General features: G+C 39.1%; 1 protein-coding gene across 2 annotated transcripts; it reads right to left on the bottom strand.

The window, feature by feature from the left end:
- Positions 1-196: 196 nt before the first annotated feature.
- FAM177A1 (family with sequence similarity 177 member A1) lies at positions 197-20779 on the bottom strand. 2 transcript variants are annotated; one of them, XM_081227809.1, is made up of 6 exons: positions 20607-20779; positions 20386-20509; positions 13959-14132; positions 5258-5324; positions 4059-4156; positions 197-2195 (listed from the first exon to the last, which is right to left on the bottom strand). In XM_081227809.1, exons 2-6 carry the CDS (start codon positions 20479-20481, stop codon positions 1989-1991), a joined length of 642 nt encoding a protein of 213 aa, XP_081083935.1. In that variant the 5' UTR covers positions 20482-20509; positions 20607-20779; the 3' UTR covers positions 197-1988. The 2 variants fall into 2 exon arrangements, with proteins under 2 accessions (XP_081083935.1, XP_081083934.1); XM_081227808.1 differs by lacking the exon at positions 20607-20779 and having other exon boundaries at positions 20386-20595.
- Between the last annotated feature and the right edge of the window lie 388 nt (positions 20780-21167).

The raw sequence follows: 21167 nt of genomic DNA, 5'->3' as shown, positions 1-21167 counted from the left end.
TTGTTAAGGATTTTTGTTAGAGAATTTGTTAACTAAGTGTAAAGATTCTCAATTATACTAATTTTTAAGAGATGAAAGAATAGAAGAGGGTAGAATATCATGAACTATGATTCAGAAGGAATAGTAACTATTAAAAGGGTTGAAAAGGAAGAAAAAGTGAAAGAGGCTTAAAAATAAGACAAAACCATTTAATGCATTTATGGGAAATTTTATAGTTTGCATAAATAAAAAGTATAAAAATTTAAGGCACAGTGAATAACTATATAAACATTACCAACTGGCCACTGTTGGACAAGTAGAAAAAGTAAAATTCAAGAAATGTAAAACCTTCATTAATCATTATCTTCCTTCTACTACAATCAGAAAAGTTTCTGAGTCAACTCTTTTAGATCTAGTGCCTCTAGGGAGAGAAGATTCAGATCGCCTTTAGATATGCTTGCCTTTACAGGATAACCAAATAAATATTTGAGCTTGAATATCTTCTCAAATGAAGATAAAAAATTATAGGGAACACATCAGACTAGCATTCTTTAGAGCTACTGGTAAACTATAATTTATGACATTACATAATCTGACAATCCTTTAAGCACTAAATTATATAGTTTATACCCATGACCAAAAAGATCACCATCACACGCCATGAACCACCATACCATGAATCCATGTAACTGAGGATTCCTAATGAAGAATTACCTTTCCTAAATCCTTCAAATTTCAGTTGAAGAACTTAGTGGGCAGATGTTCATGTTCATTGCTAACAGGCTTCCATAATAAGCGCACTGTAGCTATGTTGTTTCTTTGAAGCTATATAGATATAGTTAAGATTGAAAGCTTAATGCTATTTAGAAGGCTATTAACAACCATTAATCCTAAAAACTCTTTAAGTTTGTGAATAGGTTTTTAAGAGCAGCATATCTGAAATACTCTACATATTTCTCCTTATCCACATTTAGTTATAAATCTAAGTCATACAGATATAAGATTCTGAACACATAGGAGTATTTTCAAAATTAGTTTCATATTATACTTTTGTAAGGTCTGCTAATGGCACAGTGGGTACAGAGATGGCCAACTGGGTCAAGCAAACCATCCACTGTTGTTGCTTCGAAGAGGTGAATGACAGGTAACTTCATTATGCTACCATTGCACATTGTACAATATTTAACAGTGAGCCCTGGAGGGTTAAGTCTTCATCTGTCCCCCAGTCTTGACCCATAGGAGGCATTCAGGGCTGAAAGAGTGACATAAACAGGATGCCATGTGGGTAATCACTAGGTACTACCATTTGAATACAAATACATTAATAACTTCATCCCATAACTAGTGTTTTTAACATTATGTCCAAAGTTATTTAAGTTTGAATAACTACTGAAAGAGAAAGTAAGATTAACCTTCATTAAAAAATGGAAACCCATCTTAAGATTTGGTGGTGTTATAAACTCAATCACCTTCCCATGAAATAAAGTTAATTCTCAAGGAAAGAAAATTCAAAATGCTTTCATCTTGCTCCTTTTATTACACATTCAGTGAACCGTCCTTAGTATGAAATGAATGGTTAGATATATAAATGTAGGACATAACATGAGAAGATCTAGGGGAAAAATCCTCATTTTAATCTGAGACTACGAATATCAGCTCCAGTTAGCCTTATTCAGCAATTTACCTTTTTTTTTTTCTTACACAAATAACCGACAAGCTTGCTAAGTTAACTCTTCTTAATTGGTGGTTAGGGTTCTAGAATGTCCTTAACTTTTTTTAAAAGATCATTTTAAAACCAAAGCACTAATCTGACATAGGAAAAGCATAGTACAAATATCCAAATTTCAGATCTGGCTTTTGCTAGATAGAGCCTAAGAATAAAGAAACATTCCCCCCTTTCCAGATAACTTAATAATTTAAAATATAAATAACTATTAAGTCCCATTGAATAGAGAGTGTGTAAGTTCCTGGTATAAAAACTACCTTAGAAGTTTGATGGTCATTTCATTCTACGGAGGGACAGAGACTGGATTTTGTTTGCTCTCCATAATTACTTCACAATCTCCCTCCATTTCAAAATTGAGATTCACAAATGAACTGGATACAAGTGATTCTGGTTGATCTGACTGAACAATGGAATCAGCCTGCAGCTTATTTTGCTGGTATTGTCTTTCTGCTTCTTCAGACATCCTGTTCTCTTCTTCTTCTTCTTCTTCCTAAAAGGAGGAAATATCAAGAATAGTTGAAATATAAATGTCCAAAAGGAATAGTATTTTTCTCCCACTTTCATCTGCTTATGCCTTTTTTTTAACCAAAACATTAGTGTCATGTCCAATTCAGTTTCATCCAATTAAGACAAGACATACTTCCCCTTCCCCTGTTTCCAAATTGAAATGAAAACTATTGTATGAAGTATATGTAGTGAAGCTATTTTTAAAACACAGTATAGCACTGCTTAGCTTAGATGAGACCTGAATTAACTTTGACATGGGCTGGATCTCTTCAGGTTAATTCTAATCTAAATAAAACATTAGCTAATACTGTATCACTACAGTTACAGGGTGTCAGCCTATTCAGTGGAATAGGGTGGTCTATTCACTTAAGTGATACAGCATCATTAGTGTTCCCATAAGCACCTAGTAGACAGATAAGGCAGTCCCTGCCCTCAAGAAGTTTACAATCTAGGAAGGAAGTTAAGACATTTAAGAAGAGTATTAAAACAGAAAGGAATAACCACTATAGAGATTTAGAGAGTAAATAACTTCTAGTTCCAGAACTACTAAATTGATGGAGAAAATGGTGGCATTTGCATTGGTCCCTGTAGTATGGTGAGTCAGTACAGAGTGAGTAACCTGTCAGGATGATTAATCTAGAGATTTTCTGAGAGTGAAGGAGAAAGACCATTTAGGAGACTATCACAATAGTCCAGATGAGGTAATGAGGCTCTAAACAAGACTAGTAGAGTTAAAAACACTCATTTGTTCATAAAACATTTTTATTATTATTATTATTTTTTTGAGGTACGCAGGCCTCTCACTGTTGTGGCCTCTCCCATTGTGGAGCACAGGCTCCAGACGCGCAGGCTCAGCGGCCATGGCTCACGGGCCCAGCCGCTCCGTGGCATGTGGGATCTTCCCGGACCTGGGCACGAACCCGTGTCCCCTGCATCGGCAGGCGGACTCTCAACCACTGCGCCACCAGGGAAGCCCCATAAAACATTTTTGAAACCACATAACAAATACAGTCAGCTGAGCTGAGCTTTCTAGATTCATGCCTCTACATTGTAGCTTTACCCGAATTGCCCTCCTTGTTTACTTGAAGGAGTAATGAAAGATTCTAATATTTATTTCAAGCTCACCAATATACACTCCATGCTGCCCTAAGCATTTTACATATTAACTCATTTAATCCTTAGAGCAACCCTGAGCACGGATGCTGCAATTTTCCTCCTTACAAAGACGAGGAAACTGCAGCTTATATAGGTTAAGTATCTTGCCCAAGGTTACAAAGTTGGAAGTGGCAGAGCACTTGGTTCTCGAGCCCACACTCTTAAATGCTCAAGCTTTCTCACTCTTTAAACCTAAACTCATTTCACCCTCACCCTAAGACCTCACGACATCTGCACACAAAATTGCCTCATATCTTTGTGCCTTAACAACTGGCACTTACACATCTCTAGTATTGGTCGTTTCCTGTGCATCAAACCCATTCCACTTCTCCCACATCCAGTCTATGTGTCCTAAGTACAGAGACCAGGTCTTGTTTCCTCACCTTAAATGTGGAATAATTCAAAGGGAGGTATGTGAAGATTAAATTAAATAACATATCTAAGGCACCTCTCACAGCAACTAGCACATGAAATCTAGCTTAATTGTGCATATAGATTGTAGGGGAATTTCAGTATTAAAAAATTCTAAAATGTATGCTAATTTGATAAAGAAATTAATGACTCGAGAATGAAATGCCTAGTATAAGGGAGCTATCTTTGGGGCAGCTAGAGGATACATGTCTTCATTATGCAACCCATGAAGTCCACAGCAAACCAAACTGAATCAAGAAAATGTAAAAAGGAGACAAACCTCCTTCTTCATCCGGTAATACTCATCAATGGCATACTGGTATTTTGGGGTGCTGATGCCCAAAACAGATGCAATCTTCTCTCCGAGAAAGTCACACACTAAAAATACAAAAGTTAAATGGCTTACATAATTCCATAAACATTTCTTGAGCCCTTTCTATGCGCAAAACACTGTATGAATACAAAAGTTACAGTCCCTGCCCTCGGGGAGATAATGAACATTCAGTACATCTCCTTTGTGTATCTTCCTTGATTTCCCCAAGAAGCACTAGTGGCTCCTTCTGGGCTCCCAATAACACTGCTCATACTTCTTACTATAACACTTATCACCAGGTGTTATAATTATCTGTTAGATGTCTGTTTCTTCAAGAAAAATGTACACTCTCAGAGGGCTGGGATATCACTGGACTGGGAGAAAGGAATGGATTATACTATAGCACTCACTGAGTGCCTGCCACATGCCAGGCACTATGAAAGGTTAGACTCAAAGAAGTTGAAGAACTGGTCCAAGCGGACAAAGCAGATCCAAAATTCAATCCAGGTCTGAATGTAAAGCTCATGTTCTTTTCATTATACTAGACTGTCTAGCATATATTGAGTGCTCAGTAAATGTTTGTTGAATGAATGACTATTCACATTTAGATCTAATGAAAGGCATAACGTGATAGAAGCTATGGGGGAGTTAAAATGGGAAGCAGAGGAAAGCTTTATGATTTAAAACGCATATTTAAAGTTAGCATGATTAAGTCATAAGTTGATAATTCATTTCCTTCAAATATGACTTAGTTATATCTCAACTTAAGAAATGAAATATTAATCAAATAAAACATAAATGAATTATAACTACAGGCTTTAGAATAAGCAGTTAGAATGAGAACAATATCAGGGAATCAAATGGCAAAATAGCAAAATAACTGCTAACAGGAAAGTTTCAAGAACATGAAAATCGTATCTAAATTAATATAGCTATTTTTTAGTCCTTTTTAAAAAGCATATCCAGAAGCTAAAAAATGTTTTAAGATGAAGTACAAGTTAGATTAATATCTTCCAATGTGAGCTAGCTAGCTAGCTAGCTGCTGAGAAGGGAGTGACTAACTCCCAACTGTTTCTCCTTCAATTTTGAAACACCCTATTTAGCCAAGCTCCTGTTCTGGGAGCATAGTATAGTGGTTATACAATATTCAAACAAAAAAGTAATACCTGAGAGGGTTGATGTGGCAGCACGAAGCATGTAAAACCATAAGTAGGGGCCCCAGGTGAGTTTTGTCTGCAACAAGAGGTGAGGTTAGCAACGTTCATACCTAAATTCATTCTATACATTTAGGCCAGAAAGAAGTAGTCAAATACTTGGTGGGCACTTAGAATATTCTATAGATGACACTATAAACAGTGTACAATCCAATAAAAAAATTAAAAGCTTTGTAGAGAGAATGTCACAAAGACATTTTACAGTCACCCATACAACTATCACCACCTTAAGTCCACAGAATAACCAAAAAAAGCAGCAGCCACTGAAATGGAGTTGGTTAAGTCATAACCTTAATTATTTATGAGTTATCCAGAGCCTTCCTTTCTCCTGTCTTGTGCTTTTTTGTCTTCATTGTTCAAAAGCACATCAGAGAGTGTGTACAGTCAATGGAAAGGGATCTAAGAAATCATACAATACAACACACGTATGATTTAGTGGGGAAATTAAGGTTCAGAGAAATTAAACAGATTAAGGGCATATTAAATGAACTTTTTTTTTTTTTTGCTTGCAGTACACGGGCCTCTCACTGTTGTGGCCTCTCCCGTTGCGGAGCACAGGCTCCGGATGCGCAGGCTCAGTGGCCATGGCTCACAGGCCTAGCCGCTCCGCGGCATGTGGGATCTTCCCAGACACGGGCACGAACCCGTGTCCCCTGCATTGGCAGGCGGACTCTCAACCACTGCGCCACCAGGGAAGCCCCCTAAATGACCTTTTAATGGTGGGAAAATAAGTAACCAGTAAGTGGCAAGATGAGGTTTTTTTTGTTGCTGTTCCTTCAAGGATTAAAAAGGAACTAGAGCATATAACCCAAGAAAAGTTTAGTATCTATTTGGTAGGCTAGGACCACTGGCAGAATGCAATCTACACTACACACCTGCATAGTTAACCTTGGTAATTCCATAGAATACTTTTGTGAAGCTTGCCACATAGATGACAGTTTGCCCCTGTGGATGAAATCAGTAATAGGAGCAGGATTCATCATACCAATATTTTTGTTTATGAAAAGAAAACAGAGTATAGAGCCTACAATCAATCAAACACATTAGTAATTATTTGAATATTGGTTCCAGGGAGAGAAGGAAAAGATAAACCTGTCCATAATCTTCTTAGATAAGATATGCTGATGATTATAAGGGCGTTAAAAAAGCATATACAAGAATATCTGTAAGACTGAAAACTGCAGACACTGGAAATGACCCTTTTTTCTCTATTGCTGAAATGGAAGTATCTCCTATTCCGCTGTCTAAAGCTAATGAAGTTGCCAATTTCAGTGTTATTTCCTTTCTTGCTGGTTAAGGAAAATTTTTCACCTCAGGGTTCTCAAAGTCATTTTGAGTGGCCACTGTCTGTCTTATCAACTTCTTATGCAAATTAATTTAAAAATAAAGTTCTTTATTTTAAATATTTTTTTAAAAAGGAATATCTGTAAGAGTGGGCAGATGGGCTAAAGCAGAGAGGAGTAAACATGTAACATAGTCTTTCAATGAAAAGTAGGTATATCAATTCCTGTGATAACATTTCTGAAAAGACACACAAGTAAGGTAGCTCCTTAGTCTCTCTTTACACAAGAATGGATGTCTAAGCAAACAAATACAGTCAAGAAAACACTGCATATTTCTGACTCCCTGATAAAAATCTGCTATATCTTCTACATTCAGTGCAGGAGGCATCTCTTAGGTGGGGATAAGGGTTAGTTTAGGGGCTCTGTTTAAGATGCTCTGACTTTAGTGTTTACTTTTTTTTTTTTTAACAGCAAATGGGACAGTACAGAAACATAGGGAATGGAAGCAATTTCTATAACACATATTAAGTGATAAGGCCAAGAAACTACTTAGAAAAGGATTCAGCATGCTTTTGGAGAAAAGCATGCATTTCTCAGTGGACCAATTCTCCTGGGGTTGTTTCTAGAGAGAACAATTGCTAATATCCAGGCTGCGACTACCAAAGAGTCAAACCTGCTCCAGAGCTGAGACACTGGATAAGGATTCCTGAATACCATCTATCATTATCACACAGAGTTATACAGAATGAATGGATAGGGCCCTTTGTGCAGACACTGACCCAGAGTCTATACTGGAACCCTGCCACCACTGCCAGCATCACTACCGCCACCACCATCCCAGTAACAGAAGAACTGGGACAAGATCTTGAGTCTTTAAGACTTCAAATTTATGAGTGCAAACTCAAGTAGATTCATCTCTTTCTTCAAAAATTTAATTATCTATTTCTTCCTGCATAATTTTCCATCTCTTCCTTAATAAAGAACTATTAAGATTTGCTATCTTTTGTTTTGAAACAACTTATTTTTAAATTATAAAAGTAATGCTCATTTATTGCAAAACACTTACAAAATGGAAAAAGTATAAAGAAAATTTAAGTCACCCATTTTTCCACTGTCCATAGATAATTATCATTAACATCTTAGTATATTTTTCCCAGTCTTTTCCTAAGCATATATGTGTTTTACAACATTGCTATACTTTTTCTATCCTGCTGTTTTTCCCATTTACTATATTGAAAATATTAAGCATATTTCCCAAATGCTTAAATTCCTAAGGGTGGAATAACTAGGTCAAAAATATAATCATTTGGAAAGCTCTCCCTTCACAATGCAAAACTTCACACCAGAAAATTTACCAATAAATAGTCAGCAGTAATGTATGAGATTGTCCATTCCCTTGTACCCTTATTACAGTATATTGTTCTTTTCCTTTTTAAAAATTTGATAGGCAAAAATGAGCCCAGATAATTTTGAGTTCTGACTATATTAAGAAAGGCATCAGTCCATTTATATAGGTAACAGTTATGTGCATAATCAAAGTTTTTAATATGTATAGTTAGATACACACATATACACATATTTAAGGAACCCTAAGCGAAACTAAATCAATGGTTAAAGGAATTACTGGAAATATGTTTACTCTTAACGCTCATCTAAGGTAAAATCTAAGGAAAACAATTATAAGATTGTAAAAAGATCTAGGTCTCCATTTCTTACTTTCTATCAAGTATCATATGCCAGGAGTATTATTCTTTTATTTATTTATTTATTTATTTTTGACTGCATTGGGTCTTTGTTGCTGCGCGCAGGCTTTCTCTAGTTGCGGCAAGCGAGGGCTACTCTTCATTGCGGTGGCTTCTCTTGCTGTGGAGCATGGGCTCTAGGCGCACGGGCTTCAGTAGTTGTGGCTCATGGGCTCAGTAGTTCTGGCTCGCGGGCTCTAGAGCGCAGGCTCAGTAGTTGTGGGTGCATGGGCTTAGTTGCTCCATTGCATGTGGGATCTTCCTGGACCAGGGCTCGAACCCGCGTCCCCTGCATTGGTAGGCGGATTCTTAACCACTGCGCCACCAGGGAAGTCCCAGGAATATTATTCTTAAATCTTAATTTAATTTAATTAATTTATTTATTTATTTTGCGGTACGTGGGCCTCTCACTGTTGTGGCCTCTCCTGTTGCGGAGCACAGGCTCTGGACACGCAGGCCCAGCGGCCATGGCTCAAGGGTCCAGCCGCTCCATGGCATGTGGGATCCTCCCAGACAGGGGCACGAACCCATGTCCCCTGCATCGGCAGGCGGACTCCCAACCACTGCGCCACCAGGGAAGCCCTTAAATCTTTATTTTAGATATCAGGGTTTTTCTTTAATTGGGTCTGTACTACATATCTACTATGTAAATATACAATACCTTTTCCGAATTCCTTTGTCCTATCAGATTTACGACGCATTAGAAGCCAACAGAAATTGGAAAGTCTGCTTTGCACATTAAGTGATGCTAGGTCTGTCTTTAATTATAAACAGCTGCTAGGATGATTATTATTTTAAAAAAAAGACAAGTGTTGCTGAGTATGTAAAGAAATTAGGACCCTTGGACGCTGTTGGTGGGAATGTAAAATGGTGCAGCCGTTATGGAAAACAGTAGGGCGGTTCCTCAAAAAATAAAAAATACAAACACCAAATGATCCAGCAATTCCATTTCTGGGTATTTATCCAAAAGAACTGAAATCAGAATCTCGAAGAGGTATTTCCACTCTCTTGTTAGTGGCAGCATTATTTACAGCAGCCAAGATACGGAAACAACCTAAGTGTCCCCATTAAAGAGGAAAAACACTATCTGCAAGTTTGCTTTACGACCAGAAGTCTACATTAAACTACAGCATTTAAAAAAATGATGACTAACATTAACACGTGCATGCATAAGTAATAAACCAAACGAAGATATCTATAGTTCAGGCAGCAATTAAAAATATCCAAAAAATGAATTGTATCTCTTTTAGCAAAAGATTTAAGTAATTGTTATTTTTTGGTCTTGGTTAACTTAGCCAACATAGATAGTCCTATTTGCTAACTATAAATTCTTCATGAACAGTACCAGATTTTTTTCTGAAAATTTTATGTAGAAGTCAAGTATAATGTCAGCTCTCAGCTTCCAACCAAGTTTATAACATAAGCTTCCTACTGGCAGTATTTACACACACACACATATATATGGTATTAGTATATAATAGCAGCTCCTCGTTGCCTAAAAAAATCACTATACTCTAGGAAACACAATTACCACCAAGGAAAATATAACTTTAAAACTTCAAAATGGATGTTTCAGGAATGAAGCCAAACAAGTTAATTTCATAAACTTTCAAATGATTCTTGAATAAGAAATGTAGGGAAAATTGTTAAATTAGTCATGGGTTTTCAAATTCCAATAGAGTTCTAAAATTACCTTTTGAGTGAGATTCCTTGTGCTACCTACTGTATTTGCTTTGTTATCTAATACTACCTTACATGTATATTAGATATACATGTATATAGTTCTTAGTCATTTTTCAATGAGTCTTCATATGTACTATCTTTTTAATCTTCAAAAACAATTCTTAATGTAGATGAGACAAGATTATCTTTTTTTATAGTCATGAAACCTGAAGTGCAGTGGGATTAAGTCTTCGTCACAGGGAGGTGACTACTCCAGGACTAAGCCAGGACTGAAACCAGCTCTGACTATGCATGCTGCCTCCCACTGAAGGAAACAGACAGGTTTCTTATCACCCAGGTTTCTTGTCTTAGTTTAGGCCTAAAAATTCAAATAAATTCGAATGACAACATACTATATACAAGGTAATTAACTATTTTAAGAGTGGATATGGACTTACAGCACAACAGCAGGAGGAACTCTGTGGACCCACTACCCAGTGAAACTGGTGAAAATTATTTAAAATAAACATTTAAACCCTCTGGAAATGGTCCTAAGGATATACTACAAATGAAAAAACATCTATTCAAGAAAATAAATAAAAATTTGACAAGAAAATGAGAGTATGAAGTAAGTGAACCAAGACCACTGGCCTTCCCAGCAAAGTGAAGTGGAAATTCACTGCCAGACTGGTACAGCTAAGAACACAGGGCTCCTTCTACCCCCAGCTTCCACTGGAGCCCGTGTGCCACAACTAGAGAGAAGCCCACACACCGCAACAAAGAGCCTGTGCACCACAATGAAAGATCCTCAGCCAAAAATAAATAAATAAATAAATATTTTAAAAAAACAAACAAAAACAGGCAAGGGATCTGAATAGGCATTTCTATAAAGATGATATACAAATGGCCAATAAACAAATGAAAAGATGCTCAATATCACTGGCCACCAGGGAAATGCAAATTAAAACCATAATGAGATGCCACTTCACACCCACAAGGACAACTAGAATAAAAAAGATAGTAACGGGCCTCCCTGGTGGCGCAGTGGTTGAGAGTCCGCCTGCCGATGCAGGGGATACGGGTTCGTGCCCCGGTCTGGGAGGATCCCATATGCCGCGGAGCGGCTGGGCCTGTGAGCCGTGGCCGCTGGGCCTGCGCGTCCGGAGCCTGTGCTCCGCAACGGGAGAGGCCACAACAGTGAGAGGCCCGCATACCACAAAAAGAAAAAAAAAAAAAAAAAAAAAGATAGTAACAAGTGTTGATAAGGATGTAGAGAAATCAGAACCCTCATTCAATGCTGGCAGTAATTTTAAATGGTGCAACCACTTTGGAAAACAATTTGGTGGTTCTTCAAATGACTGAATACAGGATTTCCCTGCTATCCAAAAGTAGAGCATTCCTATGAAACCTTTCATACTGCAAAATTGTGTAAAGCAAATAAGTGATTACCTTAGGACACATCTTACTAAACAGCTGAACAAAATAAATCGAAACCAAGCACAAATGCTCACAGATACAGTTGAAAGCTATGGCGGCTTGATGCTGTGATGATGAGTGTAGTTCCCCAGGGAAGGAGCTTCAAGGTGCCTCTCTCACTGTTCAGGGTGCCCACCACCTCTACAAGGGCTCACTGCAAAACAAATTCTGGACGCTATTTTTGCTTTTTACCTTTTTTCATAAAAGTGAAAATCCTCTTTGGCTTTCTTTCAGTTAGCGAAAAGAGGTACTAATGTAGGTTTTTCATAAAAGCGAAGTGGGGTAAAGCAAACTTTCAAAAAGCAGGGGATACCTGTATAGAGTTATCATATGACCCAGCAATTCCACTCATAGGTACATACCTAAGAGAAATGAAAACATACGTCCACACAAATACTTGTACACAAATGTTCATAGCTGAATTATTCATAATAGCCAAAAGGTAGAAACAACCAAATGTCTCTGACCTGACAAACATGGTATATCAAAAAAAGGAATGAAGTTCTGACACATGCTATAACATGGATAAACCTTGAAAACGTTACACTAAGTGAAAGAAGCCAGTCACAGAAGATCACATATCATACGAGTTCGTTCATATGAAATGTCCATAATAGGGAAATCAATAGACAGAAAATAGATTAGTGGTCATCAGGGGTTGGGGAGATGAAGGGTAGGGAGTGATAACTAAAGGGTACTGGGTTTCTTTTTGAGGTGATGCAAACGTACTAAAAATTGACCATGGTAATGGTTGCGTCTATCAGTGAATATATTAAAAACCACTGCTGCAAATTTTAAATTGATGAATGTATGCTACGTGGACTGCATCTCAGTAAAGCTTTTTTAAAGAGTAAACCTTTAGGGAAGTAGTAAGGATGCATTTTTTTCTATGCAATGTCTTTATTACCGATTCCTATGTAAATAGAGGACTATTTTTGAGACAAAGACTTTTTAAACCATACATATATACAAATTTATACAGACAAATAAAAACCCCTTCAAAGTAATTTAAAAGAAAGACATTTATTTCAACACTTCTTCCACTGCATGAAACACTTCTACAATATTCTGCATGCATTTGGAATTGCCTTCAGAGTATACTGCACAGTCCTTTGAATATTGTCTATAGCAGAGAATCTAGATCTGATTTTTTTTAATAACTAGAATTTATTTAGAACCAAATCTGATGAAAACTTAGTAATAACATTTTTAAGCCAAATCTAAATTAATAATTCTCTATTCTACTACTTTGCTTTATTTTCTTCATAGCACTTTCCATAGTCTGATAATTATAGTATGTACTTGCTTATTGCCTTTCTGCCCACTAGCATATAAGAGCAGAAATTTATACTGCCCATTGTTGTATCACCAGCACCTAGAAAGTCCATAAATATTTGATCAACTGAACTCTCAAAATGACTACTTAGAAAGGCAACACTTCTTTTAAAAAAAATGTACAGCTAGTCTTATAATTTTACAGTTACATCTTTTTGTTTTGTTTTGGTTTTGTTTTTTAATTTCTTTTTGGCTGTGTTGGGTCTTTGCTGCTGTGCGTGGGCTTTCTCTAGTTGCGGCGAGCGGCAGCTACACTTCGCTGTGGTGCACGGGCTTCTCACTGCAGTGGCTTCTCTTGCTGCAGAGAACGGGCTCTAGGCATGTGGGCTTCAGTAGTTGTGGTGCACATGCTTAGTTGCTCCGCGGCATGTGGGATCTTCCTGGACCAGGGATTGAACCCGTGTCCCCTGCATTGGCAGGCGGATTCTTAACCACTGTGCCACCAGGAAAGTCCCCAGTCACATCATTTATAACTTAGAAATTCTTAAATTTAGCTGGTGAGAAACATAAAGTTAAGAACTGTACACTCCTATCTTCTAATCAAAACTTGAGGCAATATAAAAAAGAACTGACAACTTCTAAGCTTTAAATGGAAACCATCATGGTGGTACAGTCTTTAATACAAAGGGACTGGAATTCAAGTACGCAGTTTAGTGAAAAAAATCTTAAAGAAACCAATCCACACTGACTAAAGAACTCTGACACTCAAAAATAAACTATTCAGGCTACTGAAATACAGAAAATACTTCCATCCATATTGTGTAAAAATACTGTTTTCTACCAAAATCATAATGCATAATTTTATAATCAGAGTACAGTTTATTTAAACCTCAAAGGTCCCTTCTATTCAATGTTTAAGGGAAAGAGGGACTTCCCTGGTGGTCCAGTGGTTAAGAATCCGCCTTCCAATGCAGGGTACACGGGTTACATCCCTGGTTGGGGAGCTAAGATGCCATGTGCTGCAGGGCAACTAAGCCCTCACATTGCAACTAGAGAGAAGCCAGCATTCCACAACGAAGATCCCGTGCAACTAAGACCCGATGCGGCCAAAAATATAAATAAATAAATAAATAAATATTTTTAAAAAATGTTTAAAGGAAACAAATCAGTCAAAACAAAACCTACTGACAAAAGGAACATCAGTATCAAACCTACCGGATCAACAGTAGGCAAAACATCTTTTTTCTCCAGGCCATCCACTTCATCTTCATCTGTGCTGTATTCTTCCATTGTTTCACCACTAACAAAGTGGATGACTCTCCTTGGGACTTTCTTCTTTTTTCCTATGACTCCCAGTTCTACATTTTCAAAGCCTCTTTCATTACTCATCTAATGTCAATAATAAATTAAGAAAAGAAGAGTTTCAAGTGAGATTAATTTTCTTTCATATAACAAAAAAATTTTTCAGTTGCGTTATTTTACGGAATAAAGAAAAATAAGCCAATCCTTAAACAGTTTTTAAACAATAAAACAGATTGTACACAGAAAAGCATATCAACAGCATAAATGAAGAGTTTAATGAATAGTAAAGCAAACCTCTGCATACTCACTGCCAAGGTTAAAAAACAGAACTTAACCAATTAAACTTTTTAAGTCAAAAGCTAAGAAATCACGCAACACACTTCAAGTCATAGCAATTCCAATGTTGTATAATATGTGAAGACATGCTGGACATCAATAATTTTAAAGAACAATGCTAATTATGAAGGGATTAATGTGTTGATATATCAAAGGAAAATCATATAGATGCGTGTACATATGTTAGATGCGTAACATAAAATGTTTGTGTTAGGTAACCCTGCTAAGTCTTTGAATTTGAGCTTAGCTACATGTGGGCAAACCAAAACCAGTTCAGCTTAATTCTGAACCTCTCCTTTTCCAAAATGGGAGTCCCAAAGTAAGATGCCTTTTAGGTCCAAGCAGGTACCAAAAATGAGTAAATACTGCTATAGATTAAAAGTAGACCTTTGAAGAAAAGCATGCCACAACCAAAGACATTAAAATTCAAAAAAATTTAAAGCACTGTGCAGGCCAAATAAAACTCATTTGTAAACCAAATCTGGAAAGCAGGCCATCAGTATTCTATATCTGAACTTCTACATTTCTCAGTCACTAATATATAGATGACAACACAGTTTTCCTGCTAGTAAAAAGATTTAACAAATTTTAAAACTATAATAGTCTATGGAATTCTAATTACATCCAAATTTCATTCCAAGGGAAATACTAATTTTACCTCACACATATAGCCAATTTTCCAAACTCACTGTAAATGCATTTTGAGGGAGAGGATGAAGAGCTTTTCCTTGTCTTTTTGCCTCAAGTTTAAATTCCTAAGAAAGCCTTTGTTGTATCTTCTTAGTATAAGATTTCAAAAAGCACACTGCAAATAACTGTAAAGAAAAATCTGGCAAGTGATTACCCTTGGGGTTAGGTACAAATATGGGGGAGGAGGTACATGAAAGGAGTGTTCAAAGGGGCTTTTTATTTATTTATTTATTTATTATTTTTTTTCGGTACGCGGGCCTCTCACTGTTGTGGCCTCTCCCGTTGTGGAGCACAGGCTCCGGACGCGCAGGCTCAGCGGCCATGGCTCACGGGCCCAGCCGCTCCGTGGCATGTGGGATCTTCCCAGACCGGGGCAGGAACCCGTGTCCCCTGCATTGGCAGGCGGACTCTCAACCACTGCGCCACCTATTCTTTTTGTATTTTGTTGTTGTTTTCCTTTCATGATGAGAATATGCTCTGGTACAATTTTAAAACTAAACCAAAGCAAAATGATACAGGACTACAAGACTGCCATGATTAGAGTCCATAACAGTGGGATAGTCCAGAGTTCAAAAATTTCATCCTCTATAAGGATTCTTACACTTGTAGATATGACCACACATAATTTAAACCCATGATTGTTGTTCAACCCTAGAAAAGTTCTTTGAACTGCTTTTGCAGAGATGGAATTATACTGATAAAAATAGTGGACTAGAATTGCCCAGTTATGCAAGTATATGTAACTTTATTTCTATGCATTGTTTCCTCTTAATCCTCTAAGGTTTTTCTTAGAAAACAGATATGGCTGTTCTCTGTCCTTCACTTCCCAAAGGTAAGTTTAGTCATTAGCCAGGATTTGAATCCAGGTATATCCAACCCAAAGAACACACACATTGTTCCATGACACACATGGACATCACTGACAGCAACTATAACTGCTGTAGAGCAAATTGAGACCATGAAAATCTTGACAGCATGGGCTACCTATGGATTAATCAGAAAAAACAAAAACCACAACTCTCCCTAGCCTGTTCTGAGGTTTCAAACATATCCCAGCCCTTAATAAAGGAACACCAGCCCACTCACTGTGTCCATAAATAAGATGAACAACAAATGGTCCACCCAGGCCATCTTTCTTCCATCACTAGTCCCTAAGCATAGCAAGCCGTTCCTACCCAATCTCATTTTCCCCCTTCATATGAGATTTGGTTTATGGTTGTCCTGACACCAACGTCTCCTTTTGGACCATGACTTTATAGGCGAGAAAAAGTCAGAGGAGCTGGGTTAGATCTCCAGTTATCATACTAACTGGATGGATCTGATGTGAAAGCAACAGTCCCAGTCCATGAACAGAGTTGAGCCCTTTCACAGTCCATCACCCTGCCTTATTCCACCCCCACCCCACCCCCATCAGAGCAAGCAGCTTCTCATTCTCCCTCTACCAACCTCTCACTGGCTTAACTTGTCTTTTCTAAGACACAGGCAAAGGAGAAGGGGTGAGGTCTCTCACTGGCTTCACTACTTTGTCTTCCTTAGACAACTTTAATAAATAAAAACATTCTGGCTGGGTCATAATAACAGGAATAAACTTATCTACTAACTCCATTAACTGACTCTTGGCTATATTTTTTCCAAAAGGTAAAAAAAAAAAATCTACAAAGGTGAAGGCTGAAAGGTGATTCATATTTTTCATTCTAATACCAAAGTTAGTCAAGTATAAACAGACCTTTGAGTAGTGTTCTCTATACATAATATGTAAATGGTATTTTATTTGTTCTAATCATCACATTTCATATAAAGATTTTTATTAAAGAGACTTTTATTTAAGAGCTCTCTTTTAAAATTTTAATATTAATTTTTGATACAATAAAACCCAAGTTTTACATTTATCATCTTAAGCAGGACTGAGTAATTTTTCCCATAAAGGACAGATAGTAAATATTTTACGCTTTGAGGGCCATGTAACCTCTGTGACAACTACTGAACTCTGCAAAAGCAGCCATGGACAATACATGATGAATGGGCTATGTTCCAATAAAGTTTTATACAAATCAGTGGCTGGTGGGATCTGGCCCATAGGCTCTAGTTTGTCAACCCCTCATCTTAAAGAACCAGATTGTCAAGTAAAAAAATCTCTACTTGGCAAAGAGGGGACTGTGGGGTTAGTTAAGGGAGGTATTGATGGGTAAAACCAACCAGAAAATAATTTGATTCAAAATTTCCAACAATTATAAATGAAAGTTATTCTCTGAATCTGCAAACATTTCAGTTTTACAAATAAACAGTCAACCTGCAGGTCAGAAAATTTTCACTGTCAATCATACAAACTCTACTTCAACAAACTCCAAAGATCTGAAAAGACAATTTCCTAACACCAGGAAATTATGAGATGCAATGTCAATTAACATTTCATTACATTTTATGGTTAACAGTACTGTAAATCTGCTTATCTTGTTCCTTGGGGCCTGTTTTTTTTTTTTTTTTTTTTTTTTTAGTCTCTGCTTTACAACAAAGTGAATCAGTCATACATATACATCTGTTCCCACATCCCCTCCCTCCTGCGTCTCCCTCCCTCCCACCCTCCCCATCCCACCCCTCCAGGCGGCCACAAAGCACCGAGCCGATCCCCCCGCGCCACACGGCCACCCCCCACCATCCATCCACCATCCATCCACCCCACGCCCGGCAGTGTATACACGTCCATGCCTCTCCCCCGCCCCGTCACAGCCTCCCCCCTCCCCATATCCCCAAGCCCACCCCCAGTAGGTCTGTGTCTCTATTCCTGTTTTACCCCTAAGTTCTTCATAACATTTTTTTTCTCAAATTCCATATATATGTGTTAGCATACGGTATTTGTTTTTCTCTTTCTGACTTACTTCACTCTGTATGACAGACTCTAGGTCTATCCACCTCATTACAAATAGCTCAGTTTCGTTTCTTTTTATGGCTGAGTAATATTCCATTGTATATATGTGCCACATCTTCTTTATCCATTCATCCAATGATGGACACTTGGGTTGTTGCAATTTTCTTTTCACATACTCCCATAGCATCCAGAACTTTATAAAAACATGTATGACATTTGGAATTTACTCTGTGTCACCTTCCCCAGATAGGTGATCGGCAAAATGGGAGTAGGCAGAGTGTGTATCCTTCACTGCACTATCCTTTAGCCTACAGCTCCTGGCACATTGTAAGTGCTTGGTAGCAGGGGTGCTAAATAAATAAATGAACAAGTAGTACTGAAATTTTAACTCCTTTAATAATACTAAAGCTGAGATTCTGGTCAAAAGTCTAGTCAGATAAGCTGCTGAACGTCCTGGCTTGAGGCCTAATTCTAAGCACAGCCCCAAGCTTCTAACTCTTCCTCCCTTCCCTACATGACACTTGGGATTTCTCAGTTCTGACAAACCGATGAAGGAGTACAGGATGGCAGCCTCTCCTGCCACCCAAGTCTCCACTTCATTGGCCTCTCCCCTCTTACTGTGGTCAAGTAGGCATAGATTTGCGGTTCCCGGAAATGTCTCTGCTTCAGGAATGTGAATGAGAGAGCACAAAGGGAAAGTTAGAAAACTGTTTGTATAGTATGAACCCATTTGTGTTTAACAGGAAAGATTATATAGGCATAGGCAATCCCAGAAAGAATACACCAGAAACTTAACAGTTACTTTTGGGGAATGTGAATGTGAGAAACGGGTGATGGGAGTATTCCTATGACTTTTTACTTTTTGCTCTATGGTCTTCTTTACGTTTTATTTATTTTATTATTTTTTAACCAAGAGTGTGAAAATAACATATTAGCACTAAGCCACAATAAAGAGTCTCTCTTCAAACAACATTTATCTGGTAAATCAGTACAAAGTAAACCACTTCGCTATTAGAAAGATTGAAAGCTGAAGTAGTGATGAAAACAATTATAGTAACAGAAGGAAAAATCAAATGGAAAATACATCAAACGCTGTGGACTAAAAAGGTTCAGTTCAAGTACACCTGTCAACAACAGGTCTCGACTCAACTGAACATAATAAGTGGGCTTCCTAATCAATTAGCGTTTTCCCTGAATTCCTTCTTGCAGGTTACCTTCCCCCTTCTTAAGTAGGAGAAAAAACAATTCCATATAAAGACTAGCCTGAGAAAAAAGCTTTTGTTAATGCAAACTACCTCTTATAATATTAGAACTATACTCACATTCGGGCACCATTCTCTAGGAATCTGTAGTTTGGGGGAAATGTCTTACTAACATTCAGGTAGTTCGTCTCAAAAATGAAGCCACTGAAAAGCTTTGTTCTCACTGAGGGTGGGAAAATTTCTACACAGAAACAACTCAGGTTTTTAACATCAAAACTGTATACTCCTGAGCCGGTTTCAGGTAAAGCCATTTCTTCATTAGTTTTACTTGGCCAAAGATCCTACACTACTACTTCAGATTACCAAATCCCAAACAAAACAAACCTCTAAACCTTACCTAATGCTCTAAACTTACACTGTCCAATAGAGTAACCACATGGGGCTAATGCTCACTTGAAATGGGGCCAGTTCAAGCTGAGATGTGCTGAAATACACAAAGGATTTCAAAGACTAGTATCACAGAAAGACTGTGAAATATCTCAGTGATAACTTTCATATTAATTGCATGTTAAAATGGTTTTTGACAAAATTGGGTTAAATAAAATAGAATATTAAAATTAATTTCACCGGTTTCTTTTTAGTTTTTTAATGTGGCTACGAGAAAATGTACAATTTAAAATGCGGCTGGCATTATATGTCTATTGGACAGCGCAGCTCTAAGCCTTAGCTACTTCCCTGGTGAAATGGGGATAACTCACACCTCATGCAGAAGTTATAAGGATTAAGTGGGGGGGGGGAAGCCTGTAAACGCATAGCACCCAGTTACTATTTGCTAACCAAAGGGCAGATGCCAAGTCAGGCACTCCCACAAGGAGACACTGAGAAGTGATCGCAGCCAGCGTCACCTGGCTTCCAGCTACTCCAAGGACAGCCTTTCGGGGACACGCCTTCCTTCTCGCGCTCGCAGACCCGAAGCTGCAACCTCACCCCTCGAAATCCGAGGCCGCCCCGGAGTCTGCGGCGCTGTCAGAGGAGGCGATGCACAGCGGCGCTCCGACTGCGGTTCGTCCTCCCCTTCCCTCAAGCCGACGCTCGGAGCCGGGGACACCGCGAAGAGGAGCCCCGGGACGCACCTCCGGCGGGCGGCCTGCTCGAAGGAAGGCCGGGCAGGCCAAAAGGGCAGGCGGCAGGCGAGGCAGACAGGAAGCTGGGCTCTCCCGGCCTCAGCCTCAGCGGCCGCTCCTACCTGCTGTGCCGATTCCCTGAACGGAGCGGCGGCCGCAACTCCCGAGGCAGCCCCTGCTTCTCCTCCTTCCTCACGGCTCACTGGCTTCCGGTCCATCGTTGTCGCCACCACAGGGCTGCTGGCGCTGGCGAGATACAAAGTAATGGCCGATAAGCCCGCTTCCATTCTCCGCCTCCCCGCCCAGGCGCGGACCGAACCCGCTGTCAGGAAGTGGGACTCACCGGCAGCGCCCGACTAGCGCCGAGCCCGGCCAAGCCACTGCTGGAGGGACGGGACGGGGCGAGGCGAGGCGGAGCGGGGCGGGGCGGACCTTGGGGTGGGGCAGGCCTGATGGGCGGGGCCTGTGGCGCCCCCGCCCACCCGGCTCAGCTCCCGGGGCTCGGCTGAGCACTGTCTGGACTGCACAACTCCCGACTCCTGTGGGGCGGGGCCTTCTGCAGTACAGTTTCCGGCCCGGCCCGCGTCCCGAGCTCGCAGACTGGCACCACCAGTAACGTCATGCCTCGTACCTGTACCGGGAAGCTGGCTTCTGGACCTTGGCTCAGCTGCTCACCAGCTGCATCCTGGGCAGTCACCTCCCAGACTTTGGTTTCTGCTCTGTGAAATGAGAACGGCTGCGTAGTGTGCTTCAAAGCCTTGTGACGAGATGTGGTTGCTGAAAATATATTTTTTAATGAACGGCTCATGCTACTTATTCCATTTCTCATGTGGATGACAGTCTAGTCAAAATACCCTTGAAATAAGAGCCTCAAAGGCGAATTTTGCTTTTACACCTGTCTGAA

Source organism: Mesoplodon bidens (genome assembly GCF_964165515.1).
Source record: "Mesoplodon bidens genome assembly, chromosome: 3".
Taxonomy (NCBI): Eukaryota; Metazoa; Chordata; class Mammalia; order Artiodactyla; family Ziphiidae; genus Mesoplodon; species Mesoplodon bidens.
Note: the sequence above shows the minus strand (reverse complement) of the source record. Positions and strands in the feature narration are given on the sequence as shown.

Bases quoted from the DNA above. Each gene is read 5' to 3' on its own strand.
- FAM177A1 (XM_081227808.1), bottom strand. From the start codon at position 20,550: ATGGAAGCGGGCTTATCGGCCATTACTTTGTATCTCGCCAGCGCCAGC. The intron at 5,325-13,958 runs GTAGGTTTGATA...CTCTTGTTGCAG, and splicing joins TTTTGCCTACTGTTGATCCG to ACAAAACTCACCTGGGGCCC. The intron at 2,196-4,058 runs GTTTGTCTCCTT...TCCTCCTTTTAG, and splicing joins ATTACCGGATGAAGAAGGAG to GAAGAAGAAGAAGAAGAAGA.